General features: G+C 42.1%; 1 protein-coding gene across 1 annotated transcript in view; it reads right to left on the minus strand.

Moving 5' to 3' along the window:
* LOC142564369 (uncharacterized) overlaps positions 1 to 14,952 on the minus strand; it is a 31,296-nt gene extending 16,344 nt beyond the window's left edge. Inside the window, exons 1-3 of the mRNA XM_075675353.1 lie at positions 14,871 to 14,952; positions 8,869 to 9,011; positions 202 to 264 (exon numbers count right to left, since the gene is read on the minus strand). Of these exons, the coding sequence (XP_075531468.1) occupies positions 202 to 264; positions 8,869 to 9,011; positions 14,871 to 14,943 (279 nt within the window). The 5' untranslated portion in view covers positions 14,944 to 14,952. The remainder of the gene's footprint in view (positions 1 to 201; positions 265 to 8,868; positions 9,012 to 14,870) is intronic.
* Positions 14,953 to 17,874: the final 2,922 nt, after the last annotated feature.

Below are 17,874 nucleotides of genomic sequence, written 5' to 3' on the forward strand. Positions count from 1 at the left end.
AGCAAAAAAAAAGATGAAAAGGGACGAAATGGGGTCATTACAGTCTTTCTAAAAGGCCACTGTCATCGAAATTCTGAGACCAAGTATTAGCTTCTTATGCAGAAGTTCAACGACAGACTCGTGGGGCTGTACCGGTATATGAGTGATATATATTAAGGAATCTGCTTTACTTATTTGTTTTTGTGCTGCTAACATACTTACTTCGGTAACGTTTTTCACGTCCATAGTTATCATTGCTCCCATTTTGTGGATCGCTTCTTGAACCTGTAAGCGTGGCCGAAAATTATGTTAATATTTTGGCGGGTATTCTGGGCAGAATGAAGTGTGCAATGAGTGAGAAATAAGTAACATATATTGTTTAAATAAAAATAAAAATAAATTTTTATTCAAGATGGTTAAGGAAGTAGCCATCGCACTTGCCACCCTCGATCCGGACAGCCACGCGATCGTGATGGATCGTGAAATCAGCAATTACACCAAAGGTCGTATTTCATAAGAAGCACTACGCATCCTACACCAAGCCGCTCCCTCACCCGGAAACTAAATCACTCTCGCCTGGGTCCGGGCGCACGCCGGCGACATACATCCGCACCTCACCAGCCTCAACGAGGTCGCTCACACTGTAGCACGAGGCCTTGTCAACCGTGCCGGAGACAGCGAAGGTGCAACCGCGGAACGCGATCGCCTCACGAGATACAACAGCCTTACGAAATCATTCTATCTCGAAAGAAGAACCTTCCCCATCCCTCATCACTAGCTAAGCAGAGCAGAGGCAACCAGCCTTGGCCTGTTACATAAAAACGCGTACCCCTTTCTAAGACGTTACCACAGATCTACCAGGATACCTACCCTATTAACACTTGCAAGATCTGTAAGACTCAGGCAGCATCGCTTGCCCACATGCTGTGGGATTCTAAACACCAAAATCCGGCAATTAATACTGTGATACTCTCGTCGAGATGGCACGCCGCCCTGCACAGCTCCCACCTCGACGACCAACTCCCGGCTACCTGGCAAGCTTGCGAGGCGGCGAAGAGGGAAGACCTCGACGTCCTCATGTGGGAGGGCTAGGCCCAGCCAACGAAACTCCTAGTTTCAACAAAAGTTTGGTCCTACTCCTTCGAAGCAAAACAAACGCACTACGTTGAGATTTTTTTATATTGTGGTATATTGCACTGTATGTACTTTATATTGTACAATAAATTTCTTCATATTGAACAGAATTCATTATTTAACCTTAGATTTTAACCTCTTTCAGGCTGTTACGCAGCCTACACGGGGTAATAGTATCTTAGACTTGATCCTCACAACAACACCTGAGACAGTTCATCACATCGTGTTGATTAATGGTTTTAGCAATCATTCCTTACTGCAAGTAACTCTCAATTTACCCTCATCTTTTGCACGTTTCGCTACTAAAAAATACGCGATTATAACCAATCCAATTACAACGTTATGAATTCGGAATTAGATATATTCTTTACCCACATGCTGTTAATTTGATTTCCTAGTCATTCGGTGGAAAAGAATTGGATACTCTTCAGCAATAACATATCTGCCTTGGTTAATCAGTACGTCCCTCTCATTAAGATAACCGATGACAAATCTAATCCCTGGTTCACTAGATCCCTACACTTGCTGAAAAACAGGAAGAAGCGCCATTACGAAAGTGCTAAGCGCATGTGCATGCAAGCAGCTTTTGACACATACACAAAAAGCTTGAAAATTTCCTGGTTGGTCCTGTCTTCAGCTCAAGATAAATACTTCACTCATGACCCACCATCTTTTTTAAAATCTAATCCCAGAAACTTCTGGCACATCATGAGCCCAGATCAGGACCACACTAACATTTCTTTCCACAACATTAACACTCCCATTCAAGATAATCAGTCCGCTTCTACTTTAAATAGATATTTTTCTGCTATACTCATTGCAGAAGATCAAGGTAATCTGCCAGATGCATCGGAGCTGAACTACCAATACATGTTACCAATTTAAATAAGAGCTGAAGGTGTCGCACGCCTGATAAATAGCCTCAAGCTACCCACATCCTGTGCAGTTGACGACATTATATTCTAAAATTCTGAAAAACACCTTCGCAGCACCTAGTAAAATCCTGTCTCAAATCTTCAGGCAATCTTTAAAGACTGGACAGCTGCCTTCAAATTGGAAGATAGCTAAGGTCATACCCATATTTAAGTCAGGTAACAAACACGCACCGGAAAACTACCGTCCCATATCATTAACATCTATATGCTGTAAAATTCTAGAACATGTAATTGCTTCAAATGTCTACAGTCACCTCGAAGCCAACAAATCTTTCTTTTCTTAGCAACACGGATTTCGGAGGAACTTCTCTTCTGAAACGCAATTACTAGAATTAACAACTGATTTGCATGCTAACATAGAAGAGGATCGACAAACTGATTGTGCTTTTCTAGAGTTCTCAAAAGGGCTTGACCTCGCAGCACATTGCCATTTGATTTTGACATTATCTGCTCTTGAATTAGATTCTCTTACATTAACGTGGATTCGCAATTTCCTTTATAATCGTCAGCAATTCACAACAGGTAATAATTTTTCTTCTCCCCTTTCGCACGTTACTTAAGGTGTGCCACAAGGCAGCGTTCGTGGGCCGTTACTATTTCTAAGATACGTTAATGACTTACCCAATAACATTTCTTCACACGTGCGCATCTTTGCTGACGATTGCATTCTTTATCGTTCCATTAAATGTACCGTTAATCATCCAATCCTCCAAAAACATATTGAACTTATTTCTCTTTGATGTAAGACTTGGCTAATGAAGCTTATCGTTTCTAAATGTAAAATTATCTCTTTTAGCCGCAAGCACACTAAATATACGTTTCCTTATCACATAAATATTATCACTGTTTTGCCTAATACTCAATATAAATATGTTGGTGTTTACGTAGCCTCGACTCTTTTGTAGTCAACGCACATCGCATACATATGCGCTAATGCTTCAAGATCGTTAAGGTACATAAGACGCAAGCTGCATAATTCTACTAAATACATTCGTAAAATAGGTTATCTAACATTCGTTCGACCTCAGCTTGAATACGACGCATCCATGTGGTCTCCCTATCAAAATTACTTGATCGAAAAACTCGAATCTATCCAGAATACGGCTGCGCGTTTTATTTCACGTTATTATCACTATAACAAAAGCATAACAGAAATTAAACCCGACCTCTCACAACAGCCCTTGCATGATCGTTGTGATATAACCCTGTTATCATTATTTCATAAATATGTCCACAATACAGCACCATCAGTCCTACCTCTTGAACATCCTCATTACAGGTTATACCGGCTGTATAATCAGTTCAATTTCATACGTATCGACGGAAAGACAAATTCATTTAAATACTCCGCTCTTCTAAGAGCCATTCGTCTCTGGAACAATCTTCCTAACACCATCGCTTATGAGATTGGTCGGGACAAATTCCGGCACCTTTTAGCAACGCATTTTTCAAACTCTACATAACCTAACGTGTTATTTTTTTCTTCAGTTTTCTGTTTTTATTTCGCTACTATCCCTTAAATACTGTTTATCATAGCCAAATATTGTCCCGCTAGCTCTGTATTTCTATTGGTTACATTTTACTTTGTGAAAATTTCTTGTTCACTGACCTCTCGCGTTCTAAAGCATTCGGTTTATTTCTTGCACAACTTTTAACACTACATTACTGTATGTTAGCGCATTTCTTGCATTCTATTTTTTGTGTATGTATTCACATATGTATTATAATTATGGTTTAACCTTTTAGTGTTCTCTCTCCCCTTACACAACGCATCTAGGGGCCTGTAAGGTATCTTTAAATAAATAAATATTCGTTGCTGGCCATTGAAGCTTCTGTGAAACCTACAACCACATTCTAACGAAGTCTCTCAGCTGAAGCTATATATTTATATGATCTTTATTTTCGTTTTATTCCTCCTTACAGTTGAGCCATTCGCTACACGCCGCCGTGTCCGTGATATCCCCCGTACCAGCCACTTGGTTCTGAGATTGATTACAAACAAATACATTTAGTGGAAAGAATTCCTTACACTATAGCTGCCCCTGTGACAGCCTGTTTAAAAGGCTTGTCAAATACGCTCCACCCTCGTGTGTCACACCCGCTTCATCTGCTGGCGCTTTATATAGAATTTGGCTCGTTTGGAACAGCCTCTTTTGTTTCCCTTGTCCAGGTGTTTTGATCTTGATGAAACATGCTCCTCTGCCATGCCAGCGATGCGCCTTCCTTTTGACAAAACCGACATCAGACCACGAGGTCTGTCATTTTAATGCAACACAAAGGCTTGTCAGGACGCTGTATGTTAGGAGAAAAGGCTTTGAGAAAACGTTTGGCCCCCTGGTGGTGCAATACTGCATCTGACACAGTAGTAGTGTCACCGAGCAGTGCCAGAGACCAAGCTGAGTACAGTGCCAAAGACGAAGACGCTTGCTAATGTCTTGCGGATTTGCTTCCATCTTGCATGCCTTGTATGCCTGCGGACGCGTTCTAAATACCCTGTCAATGCACTTTAAACCTATTTCCCTCTAACAACAATTAAATTCCAGCTATTCTGCCCACTTTCACGTTAATGTGAGCAATTTGCGTCTAATTTTTGGTGGTGTTCATACCATCTTAGTGTTTGTATTGTTCTTCAACTTTGAGAAGTATCTTTTTTTTTAAGTTTCCAGCATTATTCTGCAAGTTAGAGTAACTTTTTCTCACATTCCTTTTAGTTAATTCATGTTATTTACATTCGCGTTCAGTAACTATTCACGTAGTCGCAAGCATCATTGACCGCTTTCTTCGTTCGTATTCCACGTTTTTCATCTAGTGTTACTAGCGCGCTCTTGCAGCCACTTTGAAATGCCCATGTTTATGAGCCTCATCTCGTAAAGAAATCTGGCTGTGTGTTTCACTGACTTCTGTAAAAGGCTCAACACTTGCCATTCTGTACCGCGTCATTTATGTTTTCACCTAGTGCGATCGGCCCACCACCGTTTCGGGAAACTTCAAATCTGGACAAAAATTTGAGTTAGGGAAAGTGGGTGCTCATAACTGCTAAAGCTCGCAGTAATACTGTTGTCTAATAATTTTACCACCTCATATTTTATGTAGCAACAAACTGTTCTGTGTTTCACAAACCAGTGCTACCAGGAGCTTTATCCTTCAGCTGTTCTGTATGGCTGTGTGAATAACCGGTTCCTTTGTTAGGGTTTACACATGGAAATAAACGTTGCTAACTTGTGGGCATAATATTGTGATTTTATAAGTGGTTACTGCGGCTTTTATTGCTCAATGCCATAACTACCTGTTTGTATTTTATGTTGCGATTTGGAAACGTTACCTCCTGGCCGCGCGTTTTCGCAATCCTCTGTATGCGCTGTGTTTTGTTCTCTAGCTATACAATATTAACCACCTAGATCAGCCTGCGCACAATAAGCTGTACGAGATGCCTTTAGGCTGTGTGACTAATAAATTTGGCATTTTTTTATTTCACGTCTCATTTCTATGCCAACGAAGCGAAACGCTTCCATGCTTCAATACTGTGTGAACTTCTACAAGCCCTGCGCATGTAGTCTTTCTCATTTCATTTGCGCCTAGTGGCTCCTCAGATACTCCAGGAAATTGGCATGGGGGGCCTCCATTTTTATGTTAACTCATGGTAATTGTATGCATTCTTCTTATGGGCCACTTTGTATATCTAGGAACACTATTGCAAGTGATCTACTTAGAATTTCGTAATTATCTGCACACAGAGTTGTTGCAAGCATATACTTCTCAAAGCGCCTGCATCACGTGAATTGGCTCCGCAGTTCTTCCACTGTTCAATGTTTTACCACTCATACTGATGACAGAATTTTTGCGGCTTATTCAGCGAAGCTACATATGTGAGATGCTAATCGTAATGGTCGGTAGAAACGTTTTTTATCTTTTTTAATGTTGAGGTTTACGTTACAGTCACCCTGTATTGAGACCATGCCATTGGAACTTTGTGCTAACTTTATTACAGCAGCGCATTAGTTCTGTCAATACCTAGCGCACTCATTTTAGTGAACAAGGGTGCGCTAAGTATTCAAAGTGCTAGTGCGCAGGTACGGTGAAGCACGAGGTCAATTACAAAGCATTGGAATAGCAACGGCTTCAGTTTGCCATGTAATAAAAGAATATTATTCAATAAAGTTGAAATCAGTAAGCAACGTCGTAGCCGATACTGTCAACACAGTGGGACATAATATATGACTGGATGATAATTTTCGCTTATTTTTCATCAGGTAACCTTCGCGCCACCCTCTCCCCAAAAACAAACAAAAGTAAAACGTTCGGAATTGAGCTCTATCTTAAGTTAGAGTACGGCTGATAGTATTTAGTTTTCTCAAGGCGGATGCATACGTTCTTATAAAGCAGTGTTTATATATTTGTATCCATTCACTCATTACAATGTCAACAAAAGATATGTCAATCTTTCCTCTTCTGCTTCAATAGCTCTCGCGGGCATAATATAAAAACACGCACACCGGGTATTGCGAGCCTTTCAGTAATAAGAGAAGGAAGATAGGAAGGTGAATATTAGATGAATTTTCACGTTTCATAAAGGTAAGATGAGAAATTGTGCCTCACACGACCGTATAAGCCATTATGGCTGCGCCCAAGAACAAAGGCTACTCGACAAATGCCACCAAGAACTACTACGTGCCGAAAGGACGAGGCAGAGAATTGCAGGCGTTGGACAACCACGCAGCTCAGCAACGACTCATATTTTTTATTGAGGAGGGCCTCCACGCTTTTATGTAAGTAAATAACTATGCCGCCGGGTCAGGTTCACGAAAATTTATTAACATAGGTGTCATTCATTCTCATGCTCCAAAAAAGTAAAACTGCTTAGCGAAGCTCTGTCTAGGAGATTCCGTCGAGCGGGAAAAAAGTTACAAGATCGGTTACAAACTACCGCGTTAACATGAATTACGACGTTGGCGAATATTGCTAGTGTGCAATTGCAATGCAATGCATCGATGGCAAGATAGTGCAGACACACAAGCTCCGCCCTCTCAAGCTACTGCTCCTTCACCAGGAAACGAGCTGTTTAATCACTCGTGAACAAAACTTTTCCTTTTTTGATCGGCATTTCTTTACCAAATAGTAAATACCAACTGGCACTCGGCCCCTCAATGTTAACAAATGCTTAAAATGCCTAAAATGCTTTATTGTCCTATTTTCACACAAGATAATTCAATGCTCAATTTTTCCGCGCATATTCATCGCTGGAATCGCTTGGCATTGTAGTAGCTGCATTCCCCCTTTATCAATTTCGGCTTCACATGTTTTCTTTATTGTTTTGATTATATTGCCCTTCCCGCATGAACTTCCTGCCTGCAGTATGCAATTATTACCTACATACATACATACATACATACATACATACATACATACATACATACATACATACATACATGCTTGCATACATACATACATACATACATACATACATACATACATACATGCATACATAATTTCGTTTCATTTTTAGTCTAGAGTGGCTTCACTAATCGGCCGATGAACTATTGCTCGTCATGAACTTGCAAGTATCTTTCAAATCGCATTGTTCTTCAAGCCACAGCGTGTGCGAAGCGTTAAATAGTCAAACTACATGGGAAGGCAGGCGCAAAACAGTGTGAAAACAGATCAGTGGGCACAACGAAACGGATGCAAAAATACGCATCCTGCGAATGCATCAGCATTACTTGCGCTGTGGGGGACAGGTTTTACGAAAAATGTTGGGGTACTTGAGACCTGCTGTTTAGGTTGGAAGTTTGCGAAGCAATACATTCAGTTTTGTCTTCAGTCTTCATAAATGAAACGTATGCGCTTATTCCTCAATTTCATTTTGTATGCTTTAGGTGAGGACTACACGTACACGGAATGAGTGCCATGCTGATTATTTGCACACTGGAGATTGAATTTTTTTTTCGGCGAGTAGCAGTGCTACTTGCGTTTGGCTTTTGCACATAGAATAAGCTTTCTTGCCGACGCAGTGGAGGTTGTCTTTGATAAATCACTGAATCATAATGGTAATTGTTGTCTTAACGCCACTTGAATTCTAAAGACACGTATCCGAACCGGCGCCCGCGACGCACTGTTCCTTACCAGAAGGGGCTACCATGGTTTACGCTGTCTTAAATCCTAGGCCCATCATGTCTGAGCAGTCGAATTCATGCAGGGCTCGCCTCTTGTGTGCTGGAGCGGATAATATATGGTGCAAAACGTAACATGATCTGTTGATTTCTGGCGGCATGATACATTTAGAATGTAGAGCTGAGCTGCAAAAATATACGTTTACGTCGGAAAAAGCAAGCGCGGTTCTTTATGCCAGCGCTCATTATCATAAGAGCGCTGTGAACGCCAGTACTTGACTCACGGAGAGCCTTTGATCTGATGACAAAAACTCATGATTATGTAGCAATCGAATCTTTACTGCTGCATACACCGTCCAATTAAATATAAGCTCTTGGGTAAAAACGAAAAGTTTAGTATTGCTCTGATTGCTTCACCCTTAGAGTAAAGCTGTGGGTAGTCTCGAAGCTTCAAGAGCCCGGTAGCGACGATCCCTCAGCCTCACGACATACATCCACATGACTGCTGGTTCATAGTGATGGCAGATGCGACGACTGATGGTATACAGCAGTGTGTATCTTATATATCACTATTGTGGTAGTCCTTTCATGCAGCCAGGTTTATGTCAAGTTTGACATTCCACGAAAATAGCTGCACTCTGTTCTTTTACTTACTGGATAAAACTGTTTGCATCATTGTTATAATGACATACATCAAAAAGAATTCGCCGTACCTGTTGAAATATTTTTGTGAAATGGCTCCACACAGGTGTAGTATCGTTATCCGCAGCCTGTGTCTTATTGAGAATGGATTTGTCATACAACACAAAGGCATTTACCGTAACATTCTCCCCTAAACTCTGTGGTTTATTTATTCCTGAAATCAAACAAATATTTTTTAAACGGCTGTCAATAATTTTACAGAGCAATAACTTGTATACGCTGCCACACAACATATTTTTCTACTCAAGTGCCAACTTAGCAACGCACAGGTGGCGGCATGCTGTATGCCGCTCAGCATGAATGTGCTAGCTTCAATTTGTCTGCCGGAATATGAGATAGAGCAACTCATCCGCTGATGCATGTCTGCATCAGCGAAATGATTGTACTTGTGTATTGGAATATGCCTCTTCTTTGTCTATTGGCAATGGCAGTTTCGGCCTTTACAGAAAGCCACACAGCTTTGCACCTAAAGTACGATGTTCTAGTGGAAGTATATTCTGTGTCGATGCTTCGGGTTCGTGATTAGAGCATGACTAATATCATTAACATTTTATATTTTGTTCGGGTATGTTAGCGATCTTTGTCGACCGTAATTCGTAGCAGCACATCAACATCATAGCTCTACAACAAACTTTCCTTACTACGTGTTTCCCAGACATACTTTGGAATGCAACATCATTGTGGTTTAAGATTTCTAAATGAAGTAGCGTTTACTTAATGACTGTGTATCGAACAATATTTATCATATAGAGTGAAGTGTAAGCGACCAGTGCTACGTAGGGCTATTTGGTGCAACCGCATGGTATCTTGTTTTATGTTTTCTACAAGATTAACCTAGGGGTTTTGTTGCTATGAAGGATGAGATGTGAAAAAGAAAGCAAACATGACACTTGGCTAGTGAAGTTACCAAACTACCCAGCTGCTTAGTTAATGAATGGAATGGTTAATGAAAAATATATGCTGCCTCGTTTAGGTAATTCCGCCCATAGATTTAAAAGAAAAGAACCTAATAAATAGTTATATTTTCATCGAAAACAATGAGTTTAGTTAATGTAACTTAGAAATAACAATTATTTGCGCGGCATCACGAACGCGAAATAAAACGCAAGTGATGTCGCTGGTGTGTTTGTTTGGCAAGGGGTACAGAAAACAATGCAGTAATCTAATTCTGCTACGATGGAGAGTATTTCATGGAAAGCACTACCAATAAGAAAATAAACAGCAATTATTCTCGAGATTCTCAATATATAATCGATGTTCATAAAGAGCACATTTATGACATGCTACTGGTGTTATAAGCAAACTTAGTTTTTCTTCTGCAGAAACATCTAGCGACGACCAAAATCGTTGTCGTATAGCTTGGGAGTAAGTAACACCTCTTGAAAACAGCTTTTAGACTGTTGCCGCTTGTCGCATGAGCAGATCCGCCAACACATCGAAGGAAAATGCAGTCGATTATTATTTCTTGTGAATAACGCTCGAAGTGGCCTCTGAGTAGGCTAGCGAGATATTTCTAGAGGCTAGCGAGATAGACGTATAGTTCGAGCCCAATCCAACTAACTTATTCCGTGCCAACATGTGCGCTTAGCAGAGTGCCGTAAATTTTGCAGCGCCAAAAAATCTAACAAACGCATGTACCGTTCATAAATCTATGACACTTATCTCGAACAACTCAATGGCAACACACGATACAGTGCGCGGAATTGTTTTCGCTCGCCAGAGTGCTATTTGCTTTGCGGTTATTCGCAGTTATTAGGATATGAATTTTCAGTGTAACTAAACAAAATATTAGAGATCATAGCAGCATAATATCTCAGGGAACTGTTGCTATAATTAGCGAAGGCTTCATTACTACTCTGTCACAGCACAACACGCGGCTGGCGTACTCTGGTGTATCCTAGTTGTTGCGCAAATAAATGTTCCATAGCCTGTTGCATTGCCCAAGGACACATATTAAGATATGCAGAAAAAAGAAACGCTGCGACATATAACCTTGCTAAAATCGCGTCTTGATAAAGAACCTTTCCAGCAATTAAGTTTGAAGTACCCTGCCATACCGGATGTAGTGAAGTCATATTAGTCTGATCTGCGAACTTTTAAGTCGTAGCCTAGCGACACCCCATCGTTCAACCTCACTGTTACAACGGCTGGGTAAAGCGCACGGAGACTTCGTATTGTGCCAGGGAGTGTTTTGTATGGGGCATTTAGAAATTGTCAATCGGCAGGCTCGGCTGACCGGGTCAGATTGTAAGCTTGAACTGTGGTGTATTGTTCCCTCGTCACTGGCTTGATGGCTTATGATATGTCAGAATAAAAATGGATCAAGAGGTTACAAGCACTGGTTCTCTAGGTCAGTAGCCTTCCCTCTGTGAAAACTCCGTTTTATAGAAATCCAATTAGTAGTCGACAAAATGTGGTGCAGTCACACACCTCGCAATGCAATTTTTGTAGGGGTGATTTCACAGGCATGCGAATTCAGAATACGACTGGTACGACGCCAAGGATTGCTTTCTGCCAGGTTTTGTGGCACACGCTGCATAATTCTTTGAGTGTAATGAAGAAAACGTGTGTAATATAGTATTATTGGATTGTCCATAATATGAGCAAATAATGTCATCTCCATGCCGTACGGTGCCTTGTGCACGACAAAAGATGGGGCAATTTCTCCCCGCTTCCTACGCTTGCTCCAGCAGGTTCAGCTAGGCTTCGTGGGCTCACCATAGCAGTCTTTCACGCGCACGTACAGTATACCGCAGGCCCCAACGATATTATTTTCCTTGGACTTCCTACGGAACGTTATCGCTGGACGTCGACGGCAGAAAAGCGGCTGTAGTATCCATATAATTTCTGCCCCAATAAAAACTAGTGAGTGCCACAGTGGGCTCAACTAGTACCAGTCGAGTGGCGTCTGCAACTAGGCAACCTGCACTGGGCTCACTTTTATTTTCTAGAGAACTTTGACACAGCAAAAAACAAAAAGTAACATAATTACTCAAGGGCCCATAAACAATAACAGTGCTCCTATTATAGCGTCTTTTTTCTCTAGCTCTGTTTTCGGGAATGAACTCCCCATACGTTAGCCAGCTTAACCATCATTTATTTACACTCACTCCCTCTGTCCCGTTACCCGACCACTACGACAGGTAAGGCTATTGGTCTTATCGGCACGGAAGAACGTTGTCGGCGATAGCGCTGCTTCTGTTAGAGGTGTTAAGCTGAAATGAAAATATGACAGCTACTCTGTCTCTTCCGTAACCGGGGCAAACAGCAGTTAAAGAGTATGTGAGAACCATCAATGTAATTGTCATAGCATGCAAATAGCGCGAAACAATGACTGACTGAACGAACAAACGATGGAATGAACGCCTGTGCATGAGAACAAATCAGTGAGCGAACGCACAAAGGACCGAACGAAAGCGCGATTGAGGAACGAACGAACATACGCTTGTAAAAACGAAAGAGCGAGCGAGTGAAAGAATGAATGATTAGAAGACCGAACGAATACAGGAACAAAGGAAAGAAGAAGCCAGCGAAAGAGCCAAAGGACGAGCGACGAACGAACGAGCGAAGTAAGGAACGTTCTTCTTGCCGAGTCAAGCCCCCGACCATCGACCCCCGTTTAAAAACTTCGGACGAACAAGTCCACTGTGAACAGTGACAGCGGTCTCATACATATTAAAAAAAAAATCTACCTGCATTATCGCTCTAAGCGGCCTAATGTTCTCTTTTATGGCATAACAGATTTCGTGAAGTCGGGAACTTTAGAAAAGTCAAAACAACTCAAAAATAATTTCTACCTCAACAAAGTTGGATTACGTGATGTCTGTCACGAGAGCACATCGTGTGAGCCGTTTTTCGTTATGAAGAAACGGCCTATCATAGCCAGATTTTTATGAGAAGCAGGTTGAACAGGCTTCGGGCACAGGCTTGCAGTTACAAAACAATTATTTATGCTTCTCGCAAAATTGCCTGGGAGCCGTTCCTGAAAAGCGACGGAAGCTTTTCCAGTTCTTATGAGCGACGAATAAAGACGGGGAGTGAGTACGTCTTGTTTTCAACAAACTGCTTTTACCAATGACGTTTACGAGTGGAACACCAATGTAGGCTGGGCTGTTCTTGTTTCCCGGCGCAGGGATGAATGATATTCCTCTTTCATTTCCTTAAGTTCAAGTTCATTTACTAGCTCGCCGATAAAATTACTTTAGAGCGCTGATAAAAAACGTGGCCATATATACAGAAATGCTAGAAGTGCGGTCGCTAATGGTATTGCGCTATCATGGCTCATTATAGTGACAGGCTTCTTTAGTGTTACCTGAGGAGACCGAGCTTAACGACAACATTCACAATAACTACATCTTTACGAATGCATCCACTTTCAAGTTCTTTCGCTATGATAGACGAGAGCGTAGAGGGGTCGGTGGGCTCATCGCGATAAAGAAAGAATTCATTGCTGCACCAAACAATATCGACTGTTTTCTTGATTTGCTTGGATTTCCTTGCAGGATGCGGCATTTGGTGTGGTCATTGGTATGTTTCTCCGTGTACCCGACATGCCTGCTGCGTTTGATCATGATTATTATCGAGGGCTGAGCCAGGTTCGCTCAATTTTTCTGAATTTGATTATTTCAGTGTCTGTGTATTTTAATTTTCTAAACATTGATTAGTCAACGCTCTCCGCATCGGCCACGGACGCAACCACACATTGTTTTCACAGCACGTGTCTGGAGTTTTCAATAACACAGCTCTTTAGTCAACGAAAAGCATCAACTGATACTGCTGCCAATATACTAGACTTCGTCTTAACCAACAATCCTGATATATTTCCCGATATAACTCATGAAGAAGCCATCACACACTGCAATGTTATTACCGGATGCATTAACGTTCATGCCAGTAACAGGAGAATTACAAAAATATAAAGAAGATGTTGTGCCAAAGGCAATTTTAACGCAAAACACACTAAATTACCAGTTTTTTTTTTCAGAATAATTTCTGCATGAGTTTCATTCGTGCTCCATTGAACAGAACTGGGTCCTCTTCGAAGACACTTTCAGTCACCCGATCGACAAGTTTATTCCTATGATTCATTTCCACCAAAAGCAGTTCTCCTTGGTTTAACAACAAGCAACAAGGCAGACCAAACTGGTTGGTCTGGAGAGTGCGCTTGTTAAATATGAAACGTGTGGATATGATTATCAGGCATTGTGTGCGCTGAACCCTTAACATTTCCTCGCAGCAAAAAAGAAAATAGAACGAACAAATACATGATTTCTTCGGCAAAATTCTGACAGATATACTTCAGTTGTAAGGAAGCAGTTTCGACAGATGAACAAGCATCGTGATGGGTCCCGTGCTTAATGAACGTATGCAATTTTTGAGTACGTGATAAACTAACAGAGGAGCTAGGCCACATTTCAATGTATCTAAATGTGAACCACCATTGGATTATGCAAAATTGGAGATATCTTGAACAGTTAGTAGATATTTGTGTGCTAATAGTATCGCATTTTTTTAGTCTGTTTCTCATGACTGTACAAGGTTTTCAAGAAATGCTACTTCGCACTTTGCTCCAACATTTTATATTGCTGCATTACCGAAAAAAATCATGGATGTCATCATCATCAGCGTTTTACATCCTGTGGAAGACAACAGACTCTTCCAGTGATATAAAATTAGCCCTATCTTGCGCCTGCCAACCTAACCTTCTGTCTTGAAATTTCATAATTTCATCTCACTACCTAAATACCTGAAGACACAACTGCAATTCCCATCTATTGGCAAACGTTCCTAACTGTAATAGTAAACCATTTACCCGTCGAGGGCAGAACTCCCATTTTACCGCGTAATATCAACTGTTGAATATCGGCTGCCGTTGTTTGCTTTGTAATACACACTTCTGCCTTCTTGTCTCTTGAGGTAGAACCTTGCATTACTCTTTCCGTCGATTGTTGAGTGTACTCTGTTTTATTCAGCTTGCTGATTCAAACATTATAAGGTGGATACTTGTACTTACCTCTGTTTCCGGTGGTAGCCCCAATGCACATACATGTATATAGGAACAGAATGAGAATGCCTGTTTTCTCCATGCTGACTAAGAAAAGAATTAGACCTTGGTGCTGCAGAGAGTGTTCTCTGTACTCTCTCTATATACGCTATCTCTGACTGCGCAGAGTCTAATGAACTCTGGTGTTTAAAATGATAGCTACAGTGTCTAATGATGCTCATTTTACCACGAATATCAAGAATAGCTATAGATGACACTGAAAGAGAACTTCTTGGAAATGTGCACTGACTCATTTTTCTAATTCGGAAATCATTTTTGTTGGCCTCCAAGGATTTACATTAAAGGGCAAGTTTGCTGACGTTTAAGTTCAACGAATCTGAATAAATTACCTCAGTCATCCATCTAGATTGTTTGAGAGTTCTAGAGATGTATTCAAGATGAATTTCGTTAATTCTCTTCTACCACGTGCCTTGCTTCCTCCTCAGCTACTGGTCAAATTGTGTTATGACATAAATGGCGGCATACGCAGAGCACGCTGGGAATGCATGGCACACGTCAGTATTGAGAAGCCCGCGATCATGAACTATTCTTCCGCGTGAGAAGTGGCGTTCTGTGTGGACGGGCAAATATCCAGTGGCGACTGGTGTTGCGCTGTTGTCAGCCCAAAGTTCGGCGCTTGCCAGCCACAAGCAGAATTTTAGCCGACGTCGATCGCAGTCACCGAGTTTGTGTGTCTATTTGCAGCAGAGCACAGCAAGTAACCTGAATCTATCAGGACATCGGGATAAAGAATACTGCTTTCGAAGCTTAGTTCAGTTCTGACCATACGTATTTAAAATAAACCATTATTCATTCAGTACAGTTCACAATGAAAAGACGAAAACCGACGACACGACGTAATATCAACGTTGGCACGTTGCCGTTCACGTAGGCTGCCAGTCGGTCTTTCCGCCACTTGCCTAAAATAATTTTGACAACATACACTTCAGCTTCCCAGATCGACTGTTGTCTTCTTATTCGAAATGGGCAACTAGTGGAGGCATTTTTTACTCGAGCCGTCATAGAATCAAACATTAAGCAATGTCTAATTTGTGGAACATATAAATTGGGTGAGAATGAGAAGTCACAAGAATAACGCACAAAATAATCCCGCTCGCTGCTTTAGATGCTGCCTGGTGACTCACACCAGCACGAAGACTGATGGAATTGTGCTTTCATGAAAGGCGTCTGCAAGTTTTATTATTCTTGACGTTTTTAAATGTCGCTGATGACCGGTTCTGCTAACATGCCGATGTTCCTATTTAACTTTTCGCAGCTTTTGTCTCTTTTCGCTCTGTATCAGACCCTCAATATATATTAGACATACCATTGACCCAGTTGGTGTTTCCCAAACTTAGTGGTGTCCTTCCTGGTAAATTGTGCGCTCTTATACACATGTGTCAATCAGCGCGGCGCATCTCATGGTGAGTATGCGGAACACTCCTCTGAGGAGTAAAGCACCTAAAATAAGTAACAGCAGGCATAGACCCACTGACTAGAACTATACTTGGTCTTTATGTAGTGGCGGGATGCGTTATTTCGCCGACCACTGGTCCTCGTGCTGGGGGTCGAATGCGAGGGGCGATTCATTGGTATTGAATTCGCACGTATCACAGCTGTCGCTGCTTAAGAGCAGCGAAGAGCTTTTGCAGCTGACGCTGTCACCCGAAGACATTAAGGCCAGAATACATGGAGCGAATATGCGACGAATAGTCGGCGTTCGACGCCCGGTGGCGTACGCGCGACGCGCGGCGGTGGAGAACATGTCTTTCGCCGCCGATCCAGCTGGCGCAGAAAAGTTCGTCGGGCGGCGACGATACCGGAAGCGGCAAACGAGCGGCGCCCCAAAGTGAGCCAATCAGGTCTCACTATCCTCCCCGACTTCCGGCTAGGCTTCCCCGCTTGTCCGTGTATCCCGATCCCGCTCTATCGTTCACGCTGGTCTCTCGCTTTTCGTATTCATGGCATCCAAAGCGGCGCGGCTGGAATTTAACAAGTTAATAACAGCCATGGTTAGACAAGCTCAGGTGCGCTACTTTCGGTTCTGCTTGCTTCCGCCGCGCGCGCGTTGAGCCACAGAACAGAGTCGCGGAGTTGGAGGAGCCGAAAGTTGTTTACCCGCCGAGTGTTGCCACTGCCACAACGCATAGCATCGCCGCTTTCTTCAAACTACATCGGAACATGAATGTCTCAAACACATAAAAAAGACTAGAAATCATTTCTAAACAAAATTTTACGCGTTTTTAGAGTGTTCCGTAATTCAAAAGCGATAATAATTGTCGTTAAAGTTTTTTTTTGTCAAGTGTTTCACGACAGCGCATTTGCCTCGTCTAGCCACACTGATAACAACGCAGCGACTCGCCGGCGGCGGCCGGCCTGTCTTCGCTCCATGTAGCACAGCCCGACGAAAATACGGCGTCGCGCCGCGGCAGATTTTCTGCCGCCCGAACTTCGTCGTGGAAGTTCGCTCCATGTATTCTGGCCTTTACGCTAAATGTCAGGAGCGGTCAAGCAGCTTCGTTTTTCCTCTGCACTGGTGAAAGGAGCATGGCTTGCTCGCCTTTTGCTCTCGCGTGTCACTATTCACGTCACACGAAAGGGTTCGGTTCCCAACAATCGCTCCGTGTTAGCTTCTGATAATTAGCGACAATTTGTTTGGCAGGCAGCGAAAAGTAGCCCTCGTTTAAGCGTCTGTGTTGCGAAATACTTGTCCGGTTTCGGTATTCTGAGCCATCGAATAGTTGACTTTCGAATGTTAATATGTATAATACTTTTTAGGAGGAAGAAAGGTAATTACTTTCTTTTTGCAACTGGGAGATAGTTGAAATAGAGCTAGGGTAAGCTTTGCGGACCTCTGTCTTGCGAGGACAGCGTCGAAATGTCAACGCCTACGTATTCTATCCTTAAGTTCTACAGGTGTCTGTTTTGCTAAACTCCTTCGTACACATTCTGCTGTGATAATGTCAGCAAGAAT

Source organism: Dermacentor variabilis, chromosome 11 (genome assembly GCF_050947875.1).
Source record: "Dermacentor variabilis isolate Ectoservices chromosome 11, ASM5094787v1, whole genome shotgun sequence".
Classification (NCBI taxonomy): domain Eukaryota; kingdom Metazoa; phylum Arthropoda; class Arachnida; order Ixodida; family Ixodidae; genus Dermacentor; species Dermacentor variabilis.